Source organism: Capra hircus, chromosome 8, assembly GCF_001704415.2.
Source record: "Capra hircus breed San Clemente chromosome 8, ASM170441v1, whole genome shotgun sequence".
Lineage (NCBI taxonomy): Eukaryota > Metazoa > Chordata > Mammalia > Artiodactyla > Bovidae > Capra > Capra hircus.
Window position 1 is genome coordinate 103350281 of NC_030815.1, and position 27167 is coordinate 103377447.

General features: G+C 51.3%; 1 protein-coding gene across 1 annotated transcript in view; it reads right to left on the reverse strand.

Annotated features, from left to right (window-relative positions):
• Window positions 1-27167, reverse strand: part of WHRN (whirlin) — a 91261-nt gene that overhangs the window by 18699 nt on the left and 45395 nt on the right. The window contains exons 4-7 of the mRNA XM_018052669.1: window positions 4994-5196; window positions 3863-3899; window positions 2536-2748; window positions 1306-1515 (exon numbers count right to left, since the gene is read on the reverse strand). Coding sequence (XP_017908158.1) covers window positions 1306-1515; window positions 2536-2748; window positions 3863-3899; window positions 4994-5196 — 663 coding nt within the window. The remainder of the gene's footprint in view (window positions 1-1305; window positions 1516-2535; window positions 2749-3862; window positions 3900-4993; window positions 5197-27167) is intronic.

The following is a 27167-nucleotide window of genomic DNA, read 5'->3' on the forward strand; positions in this document are numbered from 1 at the left end:
GGTCTGCGGCCGTGTCCAGAGCCTGGAGGAATGGGCAGCAGCTTCCTAGCCACCCCAGGAAGGATGAGGACTCGGGGGATGAAGGTGACTCAGGACAGTAGGGACAGGAGGTAGAGGAATAGGTTTCCGCAGAAGCTCAGATCCCCAGAGCTTTAAGGGGAAAAAAAAGCTACATTGGGAGCTGAAGCCCACAAAGCGGGCATGCTGCGGGGCTGTCTCCTGGTGGCTATGAGCGCACCTGTGCCCGCTGACCACCTGTATCTGCAGGTGGCCATCATTGCATGTCCTCCTCCTCCGACAGGACAACCAACACTGTCTAATGGAGATTCCCCCTGTGAGAGCTCCCAGTTCAGTGTCGGAAGTAACGGTGGTTAGAGAACTAGACCTCCTCCTCCCCTTCCACAGGAGAGAGGTGCTGAATGACCGACCGGCAGGGAAGCAGAGGACGGAGCCGAGCCGGCCCTCCTGACCTCCAGCTCCGACTTTTCCCACGGCACCGGTCTCGGTAACTGGCTGAGTCCTGCGATGGATAATAAGGCACTTCCGCTGCCCTTTCCTCCCCAAGGCCTCCCAGGGTTCATCTGCCTCTGAGCATCCTGGGGGTACAGCCACACCCTGAGGTGGCCCAGATGCCTTTCTGGGGGCTGGCGAGTCTGGGAGAAAGTCAGGCTGGGTTCCAGGGCCCCAGAGAATCAGGAGTGGGTGTCTCAGGGAAGATCCCGGTCACCACGACCATTATTGTGAATGAGACCACCAGCGTGATGTCTCATGGGATCCTCCCGCTACTGGTTCTCTTTGTCTCATTAAGAAAAATGTTAGTTGCTCAGTCGTGTCCGACTCTTTTTGACCCCATGGACTACAGCCCAGCAGGCTACTCTGTCCTTGGAACTCTCCAGGCAAGAATATTGGAGTGGGTTGCTATTCCCTTCTCCAGGGGATTGAACCTGGGTTTTACACATTGAAGGGAGATTCTTTACCATCTGAGCTACCAAGGAGGCCCATTTATCTCATTACCTGCATTTTCCGCCTTTCTTCCCCAGCCCACCCGCGTGCATCCCATCCCACAGCCTGTGAGCCCCTGAGGCAGGGTCAATTCATCTTGTTCCATTGTGTCTGAGAGCCCGTGCCTGGCACACAGCAATCAGGAGGTTTTCACAGGTGAAGAAACCGAGGTTCTGAGAAGGAAGGCCCAGGGCTGGCCAGGAGTCCCGTCCCAGCAGAGACTCCCAGGGCTGGATTCGAACCCAGATGGGCCTTAACTCCCTTGCTGTCTGTAAGGTGAGGTATGGGGCAGGGGCTGCTCACCCTGGCCGAGCTGACGGTGGTGGAGGTGCCGTGGCTGCCTGTGGACGAGCCCGTGTCGCTGTAGGAGACCGTGGAGTAGGTGTCCCCAGCTGCAGGACCCGGGGGCTGCCGCGCCTTCATGGACTCAATCTCCCGTCTCAGCACCAGATGGTCGAAGCGGTCCAGGTCTTGGGGGGGGATGGTGCCTCTCACCTCAGAGAGGAGCGAGAACTGGAGGCCAGGACAAGCCGGGCATTCAGCAGGGAGCTCCACCGGCAGGCGCGACAGCCCTCTGCCACCCCAAATGCAGGCGTGCATGCTAAGTCGCTTTAGTCGTGTCCGACTCAATGGACTGTGGCCCACCAGGCTCCTCTGTCCATGGGATTCTCCAGGCATGAACACTGGAGTGGGTTGCCATGCCCTTCTCCAGGGGATCTTCTCAACCCAGGGATCGAACCCACATCTCCTGGGTCTCCTGCATTGGCAGGTGGGTTTTTTACCACTATCACCACCTGGGAAACCCCTGCTACCCCAAACAACCTTCGTGCAAACTTGGCCACTGCCCACCCCTCCTTAACCCTCCGTGGCTCACCACTGTCCTAGGACAAATTCCAAACCCCTAGATGCCGGGCCCAGCGTCATCAACCCCTGCTCCTTGCTCACTTCTTCCCTAACATCTCACCCTTCACGTCCAGCTCCAAGTCCCTGAACAGGAAGCCCTTGCCTGTCCCTTCCTCTTCCTTCTTTTCAAACTGACTTCCCTCTGTTAAGTCTTCCCAAAGGTAACCACTCCCAGTGGATTTAATCACTTCTTCTTGGTGCAGCTTTTGAATCTCAAACAGGCTTCTCCACTAGAGCAGCGTTCTCAAAGAGGGTAGCATGGTTTGGTCACTTGGGGGCTTGTGAAATATGCGGAGTTATCCAGCCTGGGGTGTGGCCTGGGCATTGCTTTTTAAGAGCAATCCAGACGATTCTAAATCCACACCCAGCATAAAAAGCTGCTACAGTGGGACCCCAAACACAAGGCATGTGGATTGTTCCCTTGAGAGTCTGAGGGGTTCGGGGGTGAGGGCTGGGGGTGGGGTCTGTCTCGGTTACCAGTCTCTGCCCAGGCTTCAGGCTGGGTCTGACTCTTTGTGGGTTCTCAGTAAAGGAGTGGGGTTCAGAGGGAGGCAGGGAAGGATGTAGAACCCCCGGGGAGCTGAAGCCAGGCCCCTCCAGCCCCGCCTTGCCCGAGGAGGCGCGGGTCACCTTGGCGTGGGTGTTGAGCAGCTCGAACAGGGCCATGACTAGGGCTTCCACCGATACGCTGCCGCCGCGGTACTCCTCCAGGTAGTAGGCCATGGTGGCACGCTCCTGCTCGGTCAGCAGGTGCCGCGCCTGCTCCTCCAGCAGCACCCGCGTCTGGTTCCCCAGGCTACTCAGGGTCACCTGGGAGCCTGCTGGCCCCTTGTAAAACCCCAGCTGAAAGACAGTGAGGCAGAGGCCCCGGGGGTGCGGGTCTGCTCTGGAAGCCGAGCCAGCTACCTGCAGACGGGTGGGGTGGGCCCCTCTGAGGTCTCCGCCCACGGGTAAAGCCGCAGGTGTTCCCGGACGTTCTCAGGGCACCGGGTCTCGGCTGCGTGTAGCTGCAAAGTGCTTTTCTGGCTCACGTGGCACTTTTACCCGTGCTGTCTCATCAGAGCCCCATGACCATTCAGGGTCAGGCAGTATTGTTATGGTTCCCATTTTACTGTTTAGGTTGCTGTCTCTCTCTGGGTACACTGGGGATAATAGTAATGTGATTTCTGAAACGTGGCTCAGACTTGCACGCACACCACGCCTCCCAGCTTGGCCTCCACCACCATCAGCCGTGTCTAAGAGGCCACCCGGTCTCCCTGCTTGTCCCCTCTGCCTCTCCCTGTCGCCTATACAGAGCTGCTGAGGTGACCTCATGAAAACATAGATCTCATGTTGCCTCCCTGGTGAAGACTTTCAGTGGCACCCCATCATTTTGGCTTAGCAGCCAAACCTCTTCCCCAGCCCACTAAGTCCTATGGGATCTGATGATCCCACCAACAAGTCGTGCGTGGCGCTGCCCCCGGGCCCTGGCACGTGCTGTGCCCTCTGACTGCATCCTCCCCTCCGGCTCCTGCCCAGACTCTGATCTCACTAACCTCCACTTCATGCTCAGCTTACAGCCCAGACACTGCATTGCCACTTGGAGAGCCTTCGCCCTCTCCCTCTGCCCTCCCCGCACCTAAACATCTGCCCTTCTCTCTCCTAGGGCCGGCACCTCTCTTGGAAGGCACTGAACGCCTCTGATGGTGAGATGCGCAGGCAAGCTTGCTTTGCTTTGACGTGCCTCTCCGTCACTGGGCGTAACCCCTACCCGGGAGGGGACGTGATTTGTGCTGTTCGTACCGCTAACTCCAGAATCCAGGGTGCTGCCTGGAACATGGTGGCCTGGAATCTTCCCACAAGTGTGGGAAGGAAGCTACGCAGGCAGTTGGCAGGCTGCCCACCCTGCTGGGCCCAGAGCTCCCCACTCAGCACCAGTGAAGAAGCCAAAGATACCCGCAGACAGAGAGCAGCCTACCTTGTTGGTCCCTTCTGCTGTGAGATCCCCGGGAAACCTACGAAGAAAGACAAGCACGTGTCTGAGCAGTTCAAGCAGGCATGGGCCAGGGGATGGCTGCTTTGCAGGGAGAGGAATGAAACTGGGAGAACCATGGGCTGTGCTCACCGGGGCCTCTCAAGGGAGTATCAGGCCCTGGACAGATGGGCAGTTTCTGAACTCCTGACCAACCATGTGGATGGCACTTCTAAAACCAGGCAAGGTGGTCTGCTGAGTTGTTTCATGCCCTATAGGGCCAAGTCAGGTGACACACAGAGGAGAGACTAAATAGTAAGTGCCACGTGGTCTTGGGGTCAGGCCAGCCCAGGGAGGGTGAGGACGGGGCACCTGGAGATGTTAAGAAACAGCTTGCAGGTGCAGCTCTCTTCCAGGCTGTTTCCATGGAAAATAATGTGGTCTCAGGCTTCCAGAATCCCTGATTTTCAAGAAGCAGCCAGAAATCCAGGTGTCCACCCCACCCCCACCCATGGGAAACCCAATGTCTTTTTAAATGTTGGTAACTAATTTTTAAAAATTACTGTACTGGGAAGGTGAAAGGAAGAGAGGAAGGAGGGGATGAAGGAAGGGAGAAAGAGATGCCCTGGGTGTGTTCGGCTTGGGGCCACCAGTCAGTCTGAGATTTCAAATGGAAATCCAAATGTGACACTTTACATTATTAGCAGCTATGCAGCCACCTGACAACTGTCTCACATTATGACTCCCAAGACCCTCTCACACAAGTTTCTCATGGGATCCCCATCGACACATCTGGAATGGGGACCGCAGTTAGGATTCCCACTTTTCAGACAAAGCAAGTATGGGCCAAAGAGGAAGTTATGAGATTTGCTAAATGGCAAGTACAGAGTGAGAGAACTGGCTGCTACGGTCCAGCTTTCCAAGGAAAACTGAGGCCAGAAGAGCAAAGGGGATGCACCCCCGGTCAGGCCCCACAAACAGGAGGGACCCTGGGGTGGGACTTCAGGCTCAGGGAACCGGGGCAGTCCTCACGGATCGGGCACAGAGCATGGTGCGGGGGTGGAAGGGGCTGTTACTGGCTTTCAGGGACGGCCCTGGGGTCCTGGGGCTCAGAGTGAGAGCGCAGCATGGCCGCACCCCACGCAGTTGGTGGCAGCGTCTCCGATCCGGGAACTGGCAATCCACTTGGTCTCGTCCACAGTGGTGCGGGCGTGGGGCAGCCTCCCGACGTCCTTCACGGTCAGGATGAGATGCTGGGATGACTTGAGCAGCCTGACCGCCTCATCATGCAGGATGTTGAGAAAGCTCCGCCCATTCACCTCCAGAATCTGGTCCCCAACCTGCCAAGCCCACAACACAACACAGTCACCTGGGCTGTCTGCGGGACACTGACTCATGCCAGGGGGTTCAGAGTCCAGATCGCAATTTTCCTCCTGGGTAGCCTAGGAAAGAGGTCACCAAGGCTCAGACAGGCTATGTGGGTGCTTGAGGGTCACACAGCAAGAGACTCAAAGAGGTTATGTGAATACCTGAGGGTCATACAGCAAATCAATGGCAGAACCAACCATCCAATCTGGATCCTCATCCCATGACCCTGTCACTAGAAAGGGCCACCTCCCTCAACCGAACAAGGGCTTTGAGGGGTGGAGTTCCCAAGGGTCTCCTTATCTAGAAAACAAAAGCCATTTCAGAGGCCTGGATGCAGGTGGAATTGGGGGTAGATGAGATGTGAAGGTACTGTTCCCATAATTTTCCTTTTACACTTCTACACCATTAAGTTTGTTACCTTAAACATGCATTCTCACATTGCCTTAGTGTAAACATCATTTTAATTTACTTAAGAGAAATCAGTAAATGAGAAAACTAGCCTACTGATAAAGGAATAATATATTGCTTGGATTTTTAGGACAAGAAGGTGATTTTATTTGGTAATGGAAGAACATATTTTTTAATGAAAGGATGAAAAAATAGAAGAAGAAAAAACTAGCCTTCCAATAAACATAACTATGTGACAAGACCAGAAAGGGTTGTCCAGGAAGCTGTTGCAGGGTCAGCTGGGGCACTTTCAAACTCAGAGGGTTTGGTGCTTTTTTTACATTAATTGATGGGTGACCGGAGGGGGCTACCCAGGGTCACAGCCCACCGTGGTCTTGAAGGGCAGCCCTATAACACCAATTATTTCTGGCCCCTCTTCCTTCTTCCCTGCATCCCAGTCTGCTGATGGCACATGGTCACCCCTAGGGGTGTTTTCCAGCATTTTTAAAAGCAGAACTTGGAAAAGGTGAGCCAAACACTCATTTGGGAAAAAAAAAAAAAGAGAGAAGAAAAGATATGGTGATGAGCCTAAGAATCAAAACCCTGGTCCCCAATTTCCTGTCTTTTCTTTAACCCCTCACCTGCAACCGGGGAGTTTCCAGAATAGAAAGTGGTTATAAATTCAGTCTTTCTGTCTCCCCTCTGCTCCAGTGTTGATGTGTTCAGAGAAGACCCTTCGCCTCCACGACCCCATCCAACACTTCCTGCATACTTCCTGTGTGCCAGGCTCTGGGCTGGGACATGGAGCCAAGACAGACAGACCTCTCCTGCTCACATGCTGCTCAGCGGGCTCCACCTTGTGCGATGAGTGGGTTTTTCCGCCAGCTTCTCCGCACCTGGTCTCCAAGGCCCAGCACACAGTGGGAATTCAATAAAAATTAATCCAATGAATGAAGAGTCAGATACCAGTCCCCCCAAGTCCTAGCTCCAGGACCATTTCTGCTGCAGCTCAGGGGGGGCCAACACATGACACCAGCCTGAAGCCCCAGATTTCAAGCCACTTCTGACCGGATGCTGACTGCATGCCAAGTACCTTGGTTGCCCCTTTACATAGCTTTCCCTATTTAATATCCTCCGCATTCGGCCAAGTAGGGATCATTTGCTCTGCATCTGACCAGAGAAAAGACAGAGACTCAGACAGGTTAAGGAAATAGTTTGTGGTTACTAGTGAAGAGGACAGCAGGGTAGAAACACAAGTCGGGCTCCAAGGTCCTAACGCTATCTGCTATTGGGCTGCTGTTAGGCTTCAAATCCAGCGTGCTCAAAGCCCCCATCCTGCTGTTCCTCCCTAGCCCTGCCTGCAGCATACAGCTCTGAAAATCCACCCTCATCATCAGCTCTGCCTTTGTCCCCTCAATACCGGAGACCCAGGTTTGATCCCTGGGATGGGAAGATCCCCAGTGGCAACCCACTCCAGTATTCTTGCCTGGAGAATTTCATGGGCCGAGAATCTTGGCAAGCTACAGTTAATGGGACTGCAAAGAGACGGACATGACTGAGCAACTAACACACACACACACACACACACACACACACTCTCTCTCTCTCTCTCTCTCTCTCTCTCTCTCTCTCTCTCCAGGAAGTCTCACCTTCCTCCCTCTCCATCAGTTCCCTAACCTGCGCCCCCACCTGCTCACTCCTGGGGTCCTGGGCTGGCATTCTCCTCCGTGCATTAACTTCTAAACTGGCCCCAGACCTGGCACCGGGTTACTGTTTATTCCTCCTGGCTTAAAAACCTGAATGACCCCTATAACCCAGCAGGCGGCATAACCCTATGGTTAAAGGTTTCAAAGACCATCAGACTTGGGTAGACACTCTGGCTTTGCTACTTTCATGCCACATGAACTCAAGCAAATCCCCCAATAAACTTTTTTTTTTTTAATCAATTGAAAGAACACATTCATTTTATTAAGGTATTTTTCTGTTACTTTAGGAGAGGAAAAAAAAAAAGCTTTCAAATAGTGGCCTGGTTTCAAAATTCATTGTTTTGGGTTTTATTTCACACTATTTCAGCCCTGCTTCTTGGGAATAAATCTATAGCAAAATCTCAGAAGATCTATTACCTCCTATGAAGGCAGAGAAAAAAGTAAAACTGTAGGTCAGGTTCGAGAGGAGTTTGGGTTATACCAGCTTATTATTAGAGGCTTATTTAAATTTTTCTCAGGAAATTACTTTCCAAATTACATGTAGGAGCACATTTTCCACTGTTACTAAGAACAGGGGACAAAAACCCATTAAACTTTCGTCGCTTAGTTTTCTTGCACATAAAGAGGGAATCCTAGCCCAGTCCTCCAAATTTCTATAGTCATCAGTGTCATCGGTCATCAGCGTTGGTTTTCAATGCCAGCAGCAATACCCACAATTTTCTCTCTTTCCATATCTTGGAGCTCCCCAGTCGAAAAATCCCTGAGAACTTGTGTGTCCTAAGTCACTTCAGTCGTGTCTGACTCTTTGCAACCCCATGGACTGTAGCCTGCCGGGCTCCTCTGTCTATGGAACTCTCTAGGCAAGAATACTGCAGTGGGTTGCCATTTCCTACTCCAGGGGATCTTCCCAACCCAGGGATTGAACTGGTGCCTCTTACACCTCCTGCTGGTGGGTTCTTTACCACTAGCGCCGCCTGGGAAGCTTAGGTAGCCTCAGTTGGTCTCCTTGTAAAGAGCTTAAGGGAAGACCCAATGTCTGATTTGAGGCTCGGCACACAGTAAGTGCTCAATAAGTGCTTATGTACAGGAGGTGTGGGTTTTGCCTCTTCGCTCTGTGCTTCTCTGCCAGCTGGTGTTCCCTGATGCTGAGAAGCAAAGCTGTGTTAAAGAGGACCTTCGCAGGCAGGCACTAGGGCCTTACTGGCAGCGGACTGCGATGCCAGCCCCCTCCAGCCCACTGTTCTGGGTCCCCACGTTTCCCTGAGTAGCGGCTGCACCTCTCCCCTCTGCCCCCAGCTCCCCCTTCCCCACAGCTCTGAGCTGGAGCCAGGCTGTACCCCCAGCTCCCCCTTCCCCACAGCTCTGAGCTGGAGCCAGGCTGTACCCCCAGCTCCCCCCTTCCCCACAGCTCTGAGCTGGAGCCAGGCTGTACCCCCAGCTCCCCCTTCCCCACAGCTCTGAGCTGGAGCCAGGCTGTACCCCCAGCTCCCCCTTCCCCACAGCTCTGAGCTGGAGCCAGGCTGTACCCCCAGCTCCCCCTTCCCCACAGCTCTGAGCTGGAGCCAGGCTGTACCCCCAGCTCCCCCTTCCCCCACAGCTCTGAGCTGGAGCCAGGCTGTACCCCCAGCTCCCCCTTCCCCACAGCTCTGAGCTGGAGCCAGGCTGTACCCCCAGCTCCCCCTTCCCCACAGCTCTGAGCTGGAGCCAGGCTGTACCCCCAGCTCCCCCTTCCCCACAGCTCTGAGCTGGAGCCAGGCTGTACCCCCAGCTCCCCCTTCCCCACAGCTCTGAGCTGGAGCCAGGCTGTACCCCCAGCTCCCCCTTCCCCACAGCTCTGAGCTGGAGCCAGGCTGTACCCCCAGCTCCCCCTTCCCCACAGCTCTGAGCTGGAGCCAGGCTGTACCCCCAGCTCCCCCTTCCCCACAGCTCTGAGCTGGAGCCAGGCTGTACCCCCAGCTCCCCCTTCCCCACAGCTCTGAGCTGGAGCCAGGCTGTACCCCCAGCTCCCCCTTCCCCACAGCTCTGAGCTGGAGCCAGGCTGTACCCCCAGCTCCCCCTTCCCCACAGCTCTGAGCTGGAGCCAGGCTGTACCCCCAGCTCCCCCTTCCCCACAGCTCTGAGCTGGAGCCAGGCTGTACCCCCAGCTCCCCCTTCCCCACAGCTCTGAGCTGGAGCCAGGCTGTACCCCCAGCTCCCCCTTCCCCACAGCTCTGAGCTGGAGCCAGGCTGTACCCCCAGCTCCCCCTTCCCCACAGCTCTGAGCTGGAGCCAGGCTGTACCCCCAGCTCCCCCTTCCCCACAGCTCTGAGCTGGAGCCAGGCTGTACCCCCAGCTCCCCCTTCCCCACAGCTCTGAGCTGGAGCCAGGCTGTACCCCCAGCTCCCCCTTCCCCACAGCTCTGAGCTGGAGCCAGGCTGTACCCCCAGCTCCCCCTTCCCCACAGCTCTGAGCTGGAGCCAGGCTGTACCCCCAGCTCCCCCTTCCCCACAGCTCTGAGCTGGAGCCAGGCTGTACCCCCAGCTCCCCCTTCCCCACAGCTCTGAGCTGGAGCCAGGCTGTACCCCCAGCTCCCCCTTCCCCACAGCTCTGAGCTGGAGCCAGGCTGTACCCCCAGCTCCCCCCCCCAGCCTGACTGAGCCAGGCTGTACCCCCAGCTCCCCCTTCCCCACAGCTCTGAGCTGGAGCCAGGCTGTACCCCCAGCTCCCCCTTCCCCACAGCTCTGAGCTGGAGCCAGGCTGTACCCCCAGCTCCCCCTTCCCCACAGCTCTGAGCTGGAGCCAGGCTGTACCCCCAGCTCCCCCTTCCCCACAGCTCTGAGCTGGAGCCAGGCTGTACCCCCAGCTCCCCCTTCCCCACAGCTCTGAGCTGGAGCCAGGCTGTACCCCCAGCTCCCCCTTCCCCACAGCTCTGAGCTGGAGCCAGGCTGTACCCCCAGCTCCCCCTTCCCCACAGCTCTGAGCTGGAGCCAGGCTGTACTCTTCATCTGCTGAAGTGCTCTGTTTGCTTAAGTATCCCTCTCAATAGCTCTGGCTTTTGTTAAGCTAAGGGAATCAATTTTAATCTTTCCTACACACTTTATTTCATCTCAGCAGTTTAATTAAAGGAAGTAACATCAGAGAGACCAGATATATGCGAGCATCCTTTGTGAGCAAACCCCTCCCTACAGGTCTAGGCCCCGGGGGCAAACAACTCAATTCCACAAACAGATACCTGGCCCTTTACAGTGAGGAATATCCCAGATATTGCATGGGACTTGAGTACACTAAATCAAGTATTCGTTGTTTAACTGGAACTCAGATTTACATAGTGGCATGTGTTTTTATTAGCTAAAACTGGCAGCGCTGGGTTGGAGGTATCAGTCTCCTCTGGAGGCAATGCTTCTTGGTGGGGGTGGGGGTGGGCCGATTTAGTGCTATGGTTTCCAACTTCAGTTACCTTCCCTTGCCCTGGGCCGGGCACCTGTCATTTGTTCAGTCCTGTGAATCACCAGTGGACAGGTACTCCAGCTTCCTTGTAAGAATTAATAGCCGGCAAATCGAAGGTTTGCTGTGCTAATCACATGCCTGTTGAATAAATCCCTACCCAGTCTGTGCGTCAGCATGGGGATCATGTGCGATCCACCGGGGAACAGACGTGAAGCAGGAGTCACTCTCTGCTGCTGCTGCTGCTAAGTCGCTTCAGTCGTGTCTAACTCTGTGCGACCCCATAGGTGGCAGCCCACCAGGCTCCGCTGTCCCTGGGATTCTCCAGGCAAGAACACTGGAGTGGGTTGCCATTTCCTTCTCCAGTGCATAAAAGTGAAAAAAGTGAAAGTGAAGTCGCTCAGTCATGTCCGACTCTTCGCGACCCCATGGACTGCAGCCCACCAGGCTCCTCCGCCCATGGGATCTTCCAGGCTAGAGTACTGGAGTGGGTTGCCATTGCCTTCTCCAGTCATTCTCTGAAAACCCTGATTTAACGGGGGTACATGAGCCTGTCCTTCCCATCTCTTCCTCTCTTCTCCTATCTTTCTTCAGTGAGTGAAAGTCACTCAGTCGTGTCTTACTCTTTGCAACCCCATAGAATAGTCCATGAAATTCTCCAGGCCAGAATACTGGAGTGGGGTGCCTTGCCCTCTTCCAGGAGATCTTCCGAACCCAGGGATCGAACCCAGGTCTCCAACATTGCAGGTGGATTCTTTACCATCTGGGTCACCAAACCAAAACTCTAGATGGGGCTGTCTCCAGACAGCCCTTCCTGGCATCTGAGTTGGTCTGAGTGACTCCCATTTCTGTGTCCAGCTCTCTCTCATTCCTTCTACTTGTTGGAAAGCTTCCCAAGGCCTGCGAGCCCGTGTCAGAAGAGGCATCTGCATGTTAAAGGCCATTTAAAGTTCACCAGCCACTTTCAAATAAATCCAGCATCTCCCTGTTGACCCCAGCAGCCCCAGGCCAGCAGGCTCTGCAGTCTTGTCCCCGCACTGCAGCCGAAAGATACCCGTTGCCCTGAAGCCAGGCAGCCAGGACTCAGTGGCCGTGTGGCCCTGCCCAGCTCAAGGACACTCCGAGTCTCTCTCCTGCTCTGTACAAGGCACACAAGACTGCCTGTAATCCGCAGGTCACTGAGAAGCAAGTGGGACCCCTTGGCATAGGGCCTGACATGAGAGAGGCTTTCGAGAGCTTTTCATCTGCTTTCTTTCCAAACGGCAGGGACAGGTCGACATGTCAGCTGGCTCAAGGTCACCGTCACGTGAACAGCGAGCCAGCATTTGGGCCCAGCCTCTCTTGTATTCTCCCTCAACCCCAAGGCACTTTTATCCCCGCGCAGTGTCTGGCACACAGGAGATGTTTGTGGGGAAGGGATGGCAGAGACCCCTCCTCCCTATTCTCCCAGGCTTACTTTCACTCGTTTCCCCTTTTCCTTTGGTTTGTGCGATGTGAAGTACAAGTGGAGTGTTTAAAGGTCTTCACCTAGCGCTTCCCCTAAAGCCCACCCTTCCAGCCAACCCCCCGCCCAACCCCACACTGCCACCCCAGGCAACAAAAATCCCAGCTAAGAGTTCTATATGTTCAGTCATTGGAATGTTCCTCTCCTTCCCACGAAAGCCAGCTCTGAGTTAGACAGCCAGGGGCCGGGGGGTGGAGGGGTGGGGTGGTAATCAAGGCAAAAGGTAAAGACAGAGAGTGACTGTCAGGCCTTCAGGGTCCCCTACAGATGGGGAGACTGCCCGGACAGGCAGCACAGCGACCTGTCTAGGGGACGCAGAGCGAGGCAACAGCCAAGCCCAGACCCTGAGGCTGATTAACCAAGGAAACAGCACCCACCCAGAGCTGTCAGGACACGACCCGTTAGAGAAGGGAGAGTGTGATCGAGTGTCTAATATTGCTCAGCTTGCAGACGGGCGCCGATGGGGAGGACGTGGAAGGATAAACGAATAAAGGAGGCTTTATTTTATTTGTCACCACGGGCGTCCTATTCATCACCAGTGACGGAGGAGCGGAGGGCGGACCGCGGGAGTGCCCTTCATTTTAAGGCAGAGCGAAGACTCCTCCATCATCCACAGCCCATCGAGTGACAGGCTCGGGTTCAGGACGCTCCGTGGAGAGTGGGAAGGGACTTTAACAAGGACAGGACACTGATTTTCCCTGAACTTGGCCAGCCAACCACCAGGAAGCAGGAATTCATTTCCCCTGGGTCTGCAGTTCTTGGAGCAGCAGAAAGTGCTCAAGTCAGGCTTGGGAGTGAGCCAGCCTTGGTAAACAGTTCCCTTTTACTCCCTGAGAGACCGGGGGAAAATAATGTTACATCTCAAAGCCTTTCTTCCCTCAAAACAAGAATAAGACCACCACTCACTAGAGTGTTACATTGTCTAAATGAGATGCCATCTGCTGTGCGGTTACTGAACACAGATTCAGGAGTCTTGTCCTCCGGGTCTAATTCCAGCTGCCACTTCCTAGCTGTGTGACCTTGGGTGATTTCCCTACCCTCTCAGTGACTCAGTTACCTTCTCTGGAAAACGGGTTAAGTATCAGTGTCTACCTCATTGTCTGAGGGTTAAAAATGAGTCCATGCACTCTCCGCTGTAGCCCCAGCACCTAAAATAGCCCTTGGCACGTGCAAGGTGCCCAGTGAATATTCGTGGAATGAATAGAGCAAGTAACAGTGTCCAGGATGCAGTAAGTGCTCAATAAATGTTAGCTGCGTTCTTGAAAACCATGCTAACCCTTAAGGGACCCCTTGGTCACTCACCAACCAAATCTTGCGATTCTGCCTCCTCGGAGCCTCTTAAAGCCACACCACCTGCCTTTCCACCTGCCCCCTCCCTGGCCCTGCCCTCCATCTCAGCACTCACATGGACTGACCACACCCATGAGGCACATACTTCATATCCCCATCTTACAGGTGAGGAGACTGAGGTCAGGAAGTGAAGTGAGATGAGCTGGCATTTGGCCAATGTTCTACCAGCCTGCCAAGCCTCTGCTCTGACCAGTACTGGCTCCTCCTTGAAGAAAAGCCAGCTTACCCATCCACCTCTGATATGATCCTCAGCCCCGGGGGCATCCTGCCATGCCTACCGTCTGTGCTCTGTTCATGCTTGGTGAAGGGAACAAATGAGTCCACAGAACCCAGGGCAGGATGGCAGCGGGGCTACGCTCCTGCATCAGAGGGAGTTGGGGCAGAGACCTGCCAACAACTTGACCCCTGTGCTGAGCTGGGTGGGTGGGAATCTTCCCTCTTCGGACACGCACAGCCCTCGTTGGGCCAGGGCCTGAAAGGAAGCTGACTTCAGGCTCTTTTTCCCCACCTTTTCAAGGTTTTATTGAAATGGATTTTGCGGCTTCCAGTGAGGACTCTGCTGATTGTACTATCACCGCAGTGAAAATTCAAATTCCACTGGAGAGTTTTATTGCAATTATGAATCTTTAATGGTCTTCCATATCAGGTATGAAACTTTAATGGGCTTGTTTTCTTTTTTTTTTTTTGGTACAAGTGAGCAATGCAGTTTTAATGAGACACCAGTAGCTTTTTCCAGCAGTTCAGAAGTCAGTAAACCTTGTCTGTATTTAATAAAAAAGATCAAGGTAAATGCTCAGAAGGTTCCTGGAGGAACCAAGGTGGGGGGAAGAGCTGGGTTTGGGTGAGCTCAGCACACACCCTCTCGGGTTCAGGGTTAGGGTTGGGGCTCTCACAAGTCAGAACTCCCTCAGAGACGCCACGGATGGAACTGGCAGATGGTGCATCCTCACCTCCTTGTGGTTCCTCCTTCTCACTAGGTGCATCCATTGTCAGTCCTTGCTTATTATTTTCAGGACACGAAATGAAATGTAAAATGCGCTGTGCTCAGTTGTGTCCAGCTCTTTGTGACCTCATGGTCTGCAGCCTGCCGTGGGATTTTCCAACCCTTCCGTATCCTGCATTGGCAGTGAACTCTTTACCACTGCGTCACCTGGTCTTCCCTTTCAGAACAAGAGCAGTCCTCAGGGAAGGGCTGTTCTAACCCCAGGTCATTAATGGAAAAACTGAGGCCCAGAGAGGGGAAAGGACATGCCCAAGGTCACACTCTGAGTCCATGTCAGAGCAAGGGCAGAGAAGTCACTCCTGAGTCCTTCTCACAGGAGAGTCTGGCTTCCAGATAAACACATCAGAGCAATGACAAAGGTCAAACTCAGGAGAAAGAACAGCTACCAAAACCCCCTGAGCACCTCGCTTAGGCCAGCTACCTCGTACGATTTGACTCTGCACTTAGAAAGCACCACTTGAGGCATGCATGGGTATAGCCTGTTCTAAACCAGGGCCATGAAACTCAGAGTGATGAAGTCCCTTGCCCAGGGACACCCATCAGAATTTGAATCCAGAGCAGGATTTGAACCCGGTCCAACTGCTAGGCTGAGCCTGAGACTTATATTTGCCTGTGCAACATTTCAACTCAGATGACGCAAAGGCATCAGAAACCAGCACTGCCCAAGCACTTTCTGCAATAGCAGCTCCACAGTCCTCATCGCGGTTTGAGCCCACGCTGCGCTGTGAGCATTGAGCTCCGAACCAGAGTACTGTATTCCCCTTGCATGGCACGCGGGAGGCACTGTTCCAAGGCCTGACAGCATCAGTGAACTTGCGAATAAACAATCAAATAAATGGACAAGCAAATAAACAGACAGGCAAGCTAGTCCCCTTGCCCCTTCCAGCTTCTGCAGACGGGCAGGAGACATTTTCCATTTATGTAAAGGTCTGGTTTGACAAGGCCAGACTATGTAGGGAGGCTGGGTACCTGCAGCGGGGAAAGAATGTCCAATTTTTTCAATCACAAGGAAGGCAAAGAATTAAAAACACAAGGCGCAATTTACTTTTGGCTGGAGTTTCACTCTGGGGAATAGTGCACGTCTATCCAGCTCTTCATTTTGGAAGAGTGAAAACTGGGATGATGGGAAGAGGAGAGATGTTAGGAGTCGGAGGCTTCCTGGTAAATCAGGGTAAAGCTGGCCTGGGCTAGCTCTCCCATCTGCTTTGGGCTGCTCCACAGACCTGTAAGAATCAGCGAGTTCTCAAGTTCAAGAACATAGCCTTCACACACAGAGTGGCCAATCAGGAGATGAAATCTCATTTAAAATGGTGACAGAAGAGAGAAAATATTTAGGGAGAAACTTAACAGGAAATGTGCAACACATATGTGAAGAAAACTGTACATTCAAAATGACTCAACAAATAGGAAAAAAAAGATGCCCTGCTGTTGGAAAGGATTCGGCATCATTAAGATGTCAGTTCTGTCTCGTTTGAAAATTTACCATTATCCCCTTAAAAACACCAACGGCTTTTGTTAGATAAGCTGACACAAAGGTCCACGTGGAAAACTAAAATCGCACATAGAGGAACCCCCAGTGTATATTGCTAAGTGGAGGAAGCCAATCGGAAAAGACTACATATTGTATGATTCCAACTGCATGACATTCGGGAGGAGGTGAAACTATGGAGACAGCAAAAAGATCAGTGGTTGCCAGGGGTTTGGTGAAGGAGGGAGGGATGAGCAGGCAGAATGCAGAGGATGAAACTATCCCATATGATACTGTAATGGTGGGTACATTTCATTATACATTTGTCCAAACTCATAAAATGTACAAAACCAATGGTGAAACCTAATATAAACTATGGATTTTAGTTCATAATTATGTGGCTCATCAATGCAATAAATGCAATTTATGAACACTAATGAAAGATGTTAATAATAACAGGAAATTGTGTGTGGAAAGGGTGAAGGGAGAAGGGATATATGAGAACTCTATATTTTCTGCCTGATTTTTTTATTAACCTAAAATCACTCTAAAATGAATCTATTAACTTTTTAATAATAGTTTTTAATTAAAATCAAACTGCAAGAATAGTTATGAAAACCCTGAGATCGAACTGCTGCAGGGAGAAGTCCTAGATACTAAATCCTGTTCTAAAGCCTCTATATGAACGATGGGGGACCGATCCATCAGAAAACAGACGGACATACAGGGGAACAGACTAGAAGTCAGTCCAAGGACACACAGAGAAGTGCAGTATATGATAGAGAAGCCATCACAAATCACTGTGGTAAAGACGTGCTTTGTAATACACAGCGTTAGGATAACTACGTAGCCATTTGGAAAGACGTAAGATTGAATCCATGTCATACACAGCACACAAGAATAAATCAGATGGACACTCGGTTCAGGGCCAACATATTGATCAGAGATTTAAAAAGAAAAAATGTATTTACAGGTATTCAAAGAAAAAATGGATAAACTAACTGCTCTATATTAAAAGAATTTTTCTAAGGAGAACTCAGATTCAACAGAAGGAAGAATTGGTAACCAAACTAAATGATAATCAAAAACTTGGACATAGGGGGAAAAATACTCTGTAAGCAGTGTTGAAAGAAAATGACAATCAAAGAGAACATTTGTAATATTTTTCACCGATAAAGGGCTAGCAAGTCCTGATATAAAAAGAATTCTTAAGTTTAGGGGAAAAAAATCCCAAATCTTGACAACAGAAGAATAATAAAAGACACGACCACAAAACCATTTTTATGTTACAAAAAGACATAAAATGGCCCATAAACTTACTAAAAGATGTTCAGTTTCACTCATAAGAAGAAAATCACAGGTTAAGCTACATCAAGATACACTTTCTCGCCTATCAGATTGGAAACAATAAGCAACTGGACCGCGCCTGTCGGTCATGCTTGGACATGTCTGCTGGGAACTCAGGAGGGAGCAAGGCTTCTGTCCACTTCTACAGTGAATGCGATTTTGCAATATTGAGCAAACTATGTATGTATTTACCTGTTGACACAGAAATCTGACTTCTAGAAATTTACCCTGAAGATACACTTCCCAAAGTGATAAAATACATACGCACAGGCACTCACTGCATCATTGTTTGCAACTGGAAGATGCTGAAAGCAGCCTGAGTGCTCAGAGGACAGCGGGTGGATTAAAGCACAGCACAGCCACAGAAACAGAGTCCTACGCAGCTGTACAAGAAAATGCCAAAGACTTCTGCGCACTGACATGTAGTGATTCCCAGGATACTAAAATTTTATAAATTAAGTGAAAAAGAGTATCTATTGCACACTGCCTTCTCTATAAGAAAGGCAAAAGAATGTATACATGTCCTTGCTTATTCTTCAAAAAAGAAACAGAAATAGGTCAGAAACTAGCTCATTTAGTCTTGCAAGGAGTGGTGGGGTGGGGGTGGGCAGAAGGGATATGAGGGAGAGGTAATACTCTGAGTATGCTTTTTTGGTAAAGTTTTGATGTTTTTGTTACTCAAAAGGTAAAATTAAATCAATCAAAATGCCAGTATCTTCGGTCCAAATCCTTCTCATAGAGCCATCTTTCTCGTTCTCTCATGATTCTCTCCCCCACTTTTAGGGTCTCTTGTGATTACACTGCCCCCCCAACCCCCCCTGGATAATCTAGAAATCTCCCCATGTCAAAGTCAGCTGATTAGCAACCTTAATTCCATCTGTAAGTTTAACTCCCCTTTGTTATGGAACCTAACATATTCACAGGTCCTGGGGATTAGGATGTAGACCTCTTTGGAACTCACTATCCTGCCTACCATACGTTGTTCAGTCGCTCAGTCGTATCTGACTCTTGGTGACTCCATGGACTGCAGCACGCCAGGCTTCCCTGTCCTTCACCACTTCTTGGAGCTTGCTCAAACTCATGTCGGTCAAACCATCCAACCATCTCTTCCTCTGTCACCCGCTTCTCCTCCTGCCTTCCATCTTTCTCAGCATCAGGGTCTTTTCTAATGAGTCGGCTCTTTGCCTCAGGTACCCAAAGTATTGGAGCTTCAGCTTCAGCATCAGTCCTTCCAAAGAATATTCAGAACTGATTTCCTTTAGGATTGGTTGATTTGATCTCCTTGCAGTCCAAGGGACTCTCAAGAGTCTTCTCCAACACCACAGTTCAAAAGCATCAATTCTTCGATGCTCAGCCTTCTTTATAGTCCAACTCTCACATCCAAACATGACCACTGGAGAAACTATAGCCTTGACTAGATGGACCTTTGCCTACCACACGGGTGGCCCCAAATCTGGCGGCAATCACAGCTGTCCAGAAAGAACCACAGCACGCCACCTGTAAGCATAACACTCGGGGAGGACAAACCCACAAATGTCACTTGAGTTTTCCCCTTAGTGTGGATCTTCCGGCATTTTCTACAGTGAACATGCTTTACTTTCAAATTCAGGTTTTTAGATGATATCTTGAAATTGCCCATCTCACGAGTCTTCCAGTGTGTTAAAGAGACTGGGAAGGAATATGCCAAAATGTTCACAGGTGCTGCCTCTGTGTGGTGAATTCCAAGCAATTTTAATTTCAAGCTCTTTAGGAATTTCCTGTGCCTTCTGGATTGCATGTGAAGACTATATTGTTGAGGCTAACGAAAAAGTATTCTAAAAAGAAATGTAAAAATTTGCTGGGAGACATGATATAACGCTAACATCTCCCTCGACATTTGGTGGCTTGGGGAAGAACAGGCCTAGGCCTTTGGCAGATCTGCTGTGCCACCCTGGAGAAGAATGTTTTTTATACCAGCCAGTCCAATCCTTGTCTCTTAGTAATTCAGGATAAGTCATTCCTGTCCTCCACTGGGCTCAGCAGCTTGCTGGCACTGATGGGCTGAGAGATGATTTAAGCTCTTCTGGAGGGATCCTCAGAGGTTTTTCTCAACTGATGCTCCTTTTAAAACATTATTTCAACTGGAAACAACTAAATGCCTGACTTCAAGGGAATGGTTAGGCAAATTATAATTCAGCCAGAAGACGGAGTATTATCATGCAGCTCTTACAAACTGCACTTATGAGAAGTTTTTAATTACGTGGAAAAACACAAGTGAAAATGTGGGATGCAAAATAGTATATATTGTATAATGTCAATCGTGTAAAAGTGTACAGAGGAGGGGATGAAAGAAGCTACATCAAGGTGCTAACAGATGGAGACGACCCACACGTCTATCAACTCACAAGTGGACAAACAAAATATGGTATAGCCACACAGCAGAATATTGCACTATAAAGAGGAATTTACTGCTACATGTTACAACATTGTGCCGAGTGAAAGGAGCCGGACACCAAGGCCTCATAGTCTACGATTCACTGATATGAGGTGTCCCAAACAGGCAAATCTATAGAGACAGAAATGGGGAGTGGCTGTTTAAAGGGTATAGGAATGTGGCCAGTGGGGGGAGTGTGAAGACATGTTTTGAAATTAGATGGTGATGGCAGTTGTGCAATCTTATGAATATACTTCACTGATTTATGCACTTTAAAAGGGCAACTTTTATGATACATGAATTATATGTAAAAAAAAAAACGATGTTAACAAAGGTTGTCTTTGGAAGGTAGGATGTCTGAGTCCTTTTGAGTGTATATTATGGATTGAATCTATTACTTTAATAGCTGGAAAAAAATGAAAAGAAACAAAGTCCCCCAAACGGTGTGAGTTAACAGCCCTGGTGCACAGTCCCACCCAGGCCGCTGGACTCGCCAGCCTCTGAAAGCTTTGGCCTCCCTCTGTCTGCCTGGACAGCAAACAGCTCCTTGATTCTGGAGTTAATGCAGTCAGTGTAAGGACTGTGTGTCCCTCTAGGCCTGTCAGCCACCAGTGTGGTCTGGGAAAAGCCAGGGCATCCTTTGTCACCCCAGGCCCCCCTCGCCCTGCCTCTCCTCTTGATCAGCCCCCAGGTTCTCCTCTGCAGACCTGTGCCCCCAGCCCAAGTCTCTGTGTTCTGGCTTCTGCTCGGCCCGCCCTGAAGTTCTGTTCCTTCGCTGCTATGCCTGGTATAACTGCCCACAGCCAACACCCCAGCCAGACTACACAGGGCCGAAAGCACCTGTCTTTTGGTCCCTGCTTCCTGGTCAGGCACACACGCACATGGGCAGCAAATCTCTAGTGAAGGCCCAGCTTAGGGAGCGACTTCCTCTCTGCAGCCACACTGACCCTCCTCCCCTGGGCTGATGGCTCCCTTCAGAGGTCCCAGCCCAGGCAGGGTGGTACAGTGGTTACTGCAAGGATTCTCAACCAGCCCTGTCTGGATTCAAGTCCTGGCTCCACCACTTCCTGGCTGCGTGACCTTGGCCAAGTCATTTAACCTCTCTGAGCCTCAAATCTGGGACCAAGGACAAAAACCCTTATTACAAATCTTAAATCCGATCATTGGCATCCATAGAAGAGAAGAGAGATGGAGACATGTAGGGAAGAAGACCAAGTGAGGATGGAGGGAGACACTGGAGCAATGCTGCCACAAGCCAGGGAATGCTAGGGACGCCAGGAGCTGGCACAGGCAAGGAGAGATTTGCCCCTAGAGCCTTCAGAAGAAGCATGACCCTGTCGACACCTTGATTTGAGTTGTTTTAAGCAACTAAATGATCAGGGCTTCCCTCATAGTTCAGTTGGTAAAGAATCCGCCTGCAATGCAGGAGAACCCGATTCGGTTCCTGGGTCAGGAAGATCTGCTGGAGAAGGGATACGCTACCCACTCCAGTATTCTTGGTCTTCCCTGTGGCTCAGCTGGAAAAGAATCTGCCTGCAATGCGGGAGACCTGGGTTCGAACCCTGGGCTGGGAAGATTCCCCTGGAGAAGGAAAAAGCTACCCACTCCAGTATTCTGGCCTGGAGAATTCCAAGGACTGTGTAGTCCATGGGGACACAAAGAGTCGGACACGACTGAGCGACTTTCAGTTATCACTGATGAAGCCACTAAAGCTGACAATCATTCGCTATCACAGCCCTAGGAAATGAAAACAGGAAGTAAGCTATTCACCCTCCCTTGAACCTGCCTTCTGTTGTTGTTCAATCGTTAAGTCGTGTCTGGCTCTTTGTGACCCCCAGGGACTGCAGCATGCCACGCTTCCCTGTCCATCACTATCTCCTAGAGTTTGCTCAAACTCATGTCCATTGAGTCAGTAATGCCACCCAACCATCTCATCCTCTGTTGTCCCCCTTTCCTCCTGAGACTGGGTCATAAAAAGAATATAGCTCTACCTGCCTCTCTCTGGGACCCATGACTTCAGAAGCCCCTTCTAAGCCGCCATGCTTAGAAGAAGCCTGGCGCTAGCTCTGTGAGAAGATGGCCCCAGTCAGCAGCCAATGTCAGCCTCCAGACACGAGACAAAATGAGCCTCCCAGCGGCTCCAGCTGCAGCCTGAAGGGTCATGGAGCCGAGACAAGCAGCCCTGCTTTGCCCGGTCCACTTCTTGACTTAGTGGACCCACAGCAAGGCAGAGTAGAATCCGGGGCTATTACATACGTCTCGGTTCAGGAGTTGTTACGCAGCCATAATAATGGTATTAATAGCACTTGCGGAATCGTGATCTGCACTTGACAAGGTCCCTGACCATTCGTATGCACCGTCAAGTGCCAGAAGCACTGCCCAGCCATGTTTACAGACCTCTCTCAAAGTGTGTGTCCTATCCTACAGCAGGGAAATGCTGCTGAAATGCTCATTGATCACTGTTTCCCCTGCAAAAAGGGAGAATAGGCTGACCTTTGATCCAGCAACCCATGCACATCCTGGACTGTCGTTTAGCTGCTAAGTCGTGATGTCTGACTCTTTGTGACCCCATGGACCGTAGCCTGCCAGGCTCCTCTGTCCATAGGATTTCCCAGGCAAGAATACTGGAGTGGGTTGCCGTTTCCTTCTCCAGGGGATCTGCCCAACCCAGGGAGCGAACCTGCATCTCCTGGCTTGGCAGCAGATTCTTTACCACTGAGTCACCAGGGAAGCCCACACATCCTCAATATGCATCCTCGCTTGGCATGGCCACAGGTGGAGCCAGAGGGCAACTGCTGACCCCCTGTGCTGGTTAGTGGCCACCCAGCGTCTCAGGCTCTTCCCTTGGCCACTTGGGATGAAGGATGAGAAGGAAAGCCAGCCCTTGCTGACCGTCTCCCTCCTGTGGACAGCGTGGTTCACAGGGCTGTGGGAGCCTGAATGAATGCTATCACCTTTTCCTGTGACCGGGGTAAATGACAGCTGGGCTCCTGCTCCAAGTGGCCTCCCTGTAGAAACTGTTACTCTTTTTGGCAGTAGCCTGCCTGGCAGCAATTACTACCCTGGCAGGGGCCCCTTTTAAAAGTCAGGCAGTAGGACTAAGCAACTTGAACACTTGCAATTCACTGAACCTCCACTCAGTGGCCAGTTCACAAACTCGGCTAAGAGAACAACCACGGAAGGCCTGAGAATGTGGTCCAGCCGGCAGGGGTTGGGGCAAGTAGGGGTGGGGTGGGGGGACGCTTAAACCGGGCCCAGCCTGTGCTGGGATTCTCAGGAAAGAAACCATCTTCTGGCTTCTCGGAAAGGTGTTCATCATCAGGGCAGGTTCCAGCTACCGGAGAGTTTCAGATGCCGTCAGGGACCAGTCTCGTCCACCAGCACACACACTGGTGTGGATACTGACGATCACTCACACAACCAGAGCTATCATTTGGGGAGGGCTTTTCCTGTGCCGGGCACTGGACTTTCTAGCACTAGCTCATTGTGTCCTGACAATATAGGACCCAGGGCACAGGTGGTGGCGGCACAGGTATTATTATTTTTTAAAAAATTATTTTTAGAGAACCTGGAATCTATGGAAAGCACAGCTCCTCTCGCACAGTCCTTGGAAGGGAAGCAAGATGCCAGTTCAGAAGTTCATGGCTCATGGACTCCTGGGCAGGGAGAGAGGTGGCCACTCCACCCCAGGGAGGGGCAGCCCCCAGGGACGCAGAAGGCCCTGCTCCAGCGAGGGGCTCTGGGAAGGAGCCACAGCCAGTCTTCTCAGGGGGAGCTCGGCAGTGACATGAAAGTGTGATCCCACCCTTTGCTGAAAGAGCGGGGGACTGTCAAGACCTCCAGCAACCAGGGGCTGCTCTGCCATGATTCCTCGCAAGCAGGCTCCGTGCCGGGCAAGGGCTGGCAGGTCAGCGAGGAACTGAAGGAACTGCCTAAGCTTATGCCATCCTGGAAGGGCAACACCCGATTGCCCCTTCACCCGGGAGACAGGCCCCACAGTGGAAACGCCATGGATGGGCATTAGATCGAGAGCCAGGCCCGTGACCTTGGCCGGCCCTTTCTGGACATACAACCTGGGGCAAATCACTTCCGCTTTCTGATTCTCATTTTCTCATCCATATACAGAATCAAAGCTATTTACATTAAACAGTCTTATACTGAAACCAGACAGACTTTTCTTAAAAGCCAGCACATTTATCTGTATTAAGTGTCTCTATAGAGATTCTCTGGCTACATCCTCACAAGTTCCTGAAGGTATTATTTTCCCAGTTTTACAGATGGGGAAACTGAGTCCGTGCAGATACAGCTGGTAATTTTGACTCCAAAATGTGTGCGTTTAACCACCATGTGACACCACCTGCCATGGCTCACAGGGCCTGGCACAGTGGGTATGAGAAGCGGCAGCCATCGTTATAAGCTTTCTCCAAATAATACTTTCTTGCCGGAGGACAGCTTTAGTCATAAATTCTTATTTAGATCATCTTAAAAGTTGACCTGGGCCAGTGCTCTCACGTGGGGGTGGCACATGCCCAATCATCCGGGCCCCGGGCCCCTCTTCCGCCCACAGCAGATGCTACTGCGAGAGCCTTAGCTAAGTCCTCTCTCTGGCACAGCCCAGTTGCTAACACACAAGCACAAGCGCTTTTGCAACCACACTAAATTAGTGGCGCTGGCACACACAAAAGCTTATCTGCTGCCCTTGGGAGTGGAGAAAACGCTGAACGTGGAGGCATAGAAATATGGACAAAGCCTTTCTCAACATACAATTTTAAAGACCACGTTACCAATTGGAGACATTCATCCAGTTGGCAGCTGAGGTGAACATGTGACCTTGGAGAGCCCTGCATTTGAAGCGCCAACTCTCTGCCAGCTAAGAACACACTTTGGGGCAAGCTGTTTAAACTCACTGAGCCTTAGTCTCTTCATCCATAAAATGGGGATGATGACAGGCAATACCTCTGCGTGGGGCTGAGATGAGGACAGAACGAGATGATTCTCGCCGCCCCCCTCCCCACTCTCCCTCCGCCCCGGCTCCCAGACAGGACTGGGCTGGGAGTGGTCAGTGACTACTAGGGCTTTCGTGCTGTGGCAATTATGCAGATTTCAGGAATATCACTGGGAGTATGTGGACACGAGCACTCACAGCACATATACAGCTTTGGGTTTATATATGCGGGGCTTCCCTGGAGGCTCAGTTGGTCAAGAATCCACCTGCAAGGCAGGGGACCTAGGTTCAATCCCTGGGTTGGGAAGATCCCCTGGAGGAGGGCATGGCAACCCACTCAAGTATTCTTGCCTGGAAAACCCAATGGACAGAGGAGCCTGGCGGACAGCAGTCCATGGGGTCGCAAAGAGTCAGATACAACTGAGCAACTAAACACAGTAATGACTCACCTCCAGGGGGCAGTAAGCTCAGGATGCCCAGGTGTGAGAAACGTTTTGCAAGGGGATGAACTTTTAAGTCTCGTAAGAGCCACTGGAGCTGGCCAGAGGAGGAGTTGTGAGGGGAGGAAGTGATGAGAACTGGATTTCTGTGACTAAGCTCCAGAGCCACCTGGGTCTTCAACCCCAGCTCCTCCACCTACCTAGCTGTGTGACCTTGGGCATATTGCTTAATCTCTTTGGGTCTTGGGTGCCCAAAATGAGGATGATTCTGCTCCCTCCTCACAGGGTGCTGGGAGAATGAAATGACTCAGAGCAGGAGCAGCCTTCACTGAGCACCCTTCACTGAGCACCCTGGTTGACACAGAGGGAGCATTCCCCGGATGCCCATGATTCCTATGAGTATTACTGTCAATCAGAAATAGGAGACGACTCCTCTGCCCTAACTTATTTCCTTCTATGGTTATTTCCCCCTATCATTATCATTACTACCCTCACACTGCCGTACCTTCTGCTATTTTCACCACACTTTTACTTTAACATATTCTGAAACACCAGGAGAATCCTCCAGGCTCCAAATTCAAAAGCAGAGTGTGCAGAAACCCCCAGCAGGTGTCACAACTGTGCTGATGGTAGAGAACCGAGCAGAAGCAGGGAAGACTGAGGGCCCAGCCGCCAAGGATCGTCAGGCTGCTTGTTTTTCTCCATCACAGAAGCTCAGGGGTTTAGAATCTTGTGGTTAACGGGGGAGGCCTTAGAGCCAATCCCCACCCAGTTTCACCACTTCCTTGCTGTATGATCTTGAGCAAGTAATGACCTCTCTGAGCCTCAGTTTGCTCATCTTCAATTAATGGTACAGCATCTATGTCAAGAATTGTTTAGGGATTCATTAAGGTGGAAACTAAAAAAGCACTTAGCAGGGTGCCAGCCTGGAATGATCACTCAGTGGATGCACGCTGTCACCATTTCTGTCACCGATGCTCAGCCAGCTCATCACTTGGGGCACCAGGAGTCTTCACCGCCCTCTGTAGCCCACTCCCACCCTCCCCATTCAACACGAGTTCCATGCAGAGCACACAGGGGACACAGATCCAGGCTCTGCATCGCACACACCTCATTCTGGCCCCCAGATCACCAGTATGTGATGCCCTCCTGAATGCCCACGGCGCTCTAACCACAGGAAAGACTCCGAGGGCCCTGGGGTGCCTGAGGAGGGACACGGCTGCCCACCCTCCCTGCCACTCAGCCGGCAAGTCTCTCTCCAAACTTCGGTCAAGGTGAGAAAATGGACACGCTCAGGAGGCATTCTGTCATCTCTCCCTCATTTTGTCTCTCTCTAGCCGCATCAGGAGAACACTATAGGTACTAAATCGCAGTAGTGAAAAATGATCACAAGATGGCTAAGACACATTTTTTTTTTTTTGCTACATTTTGTGCTTCGACTTTTGAGGAGGGCCTTCTATGACACTCTGAAGTGGCAACAACTTAGTCCAAATTTTATTAATCAGAGATGAAAGGTTTTGAACTGAGAAAGGAAGCACTTTTCTAAAAAGTTGGTGGTTGGATCATAAAAGGAACAAAATGAACAAGGGCCCCCAAGTCACTGTGTGCACAACAGGTCAGGGAGAAAGGGGTCTGGAAGGACATGCCAGCTGCTGACAGTTGTCACATCCTGGGCTGGCAGGGGCAGGGGAGGAAGGAGGGTCACTGCAAACCTGAGTCTGCCTGCATATCATCGGACTCCTTCACAACCAGCAAGTGTTACATTTACAATTAGAAACAAGTTAAGATTTTTTTCTCAATACTTATTACACTTGGCCAACTTGATATCTGCCAGGAATCTCCACTGTGAACTTAACAATTCCCCCCTTTATTATTACAAAATACATTGATAGAGGTACTTTGAAATCATGCAAAACATCCTGTTTCTGCTATTTAGCATCCTTTGGTGCACCTTGCC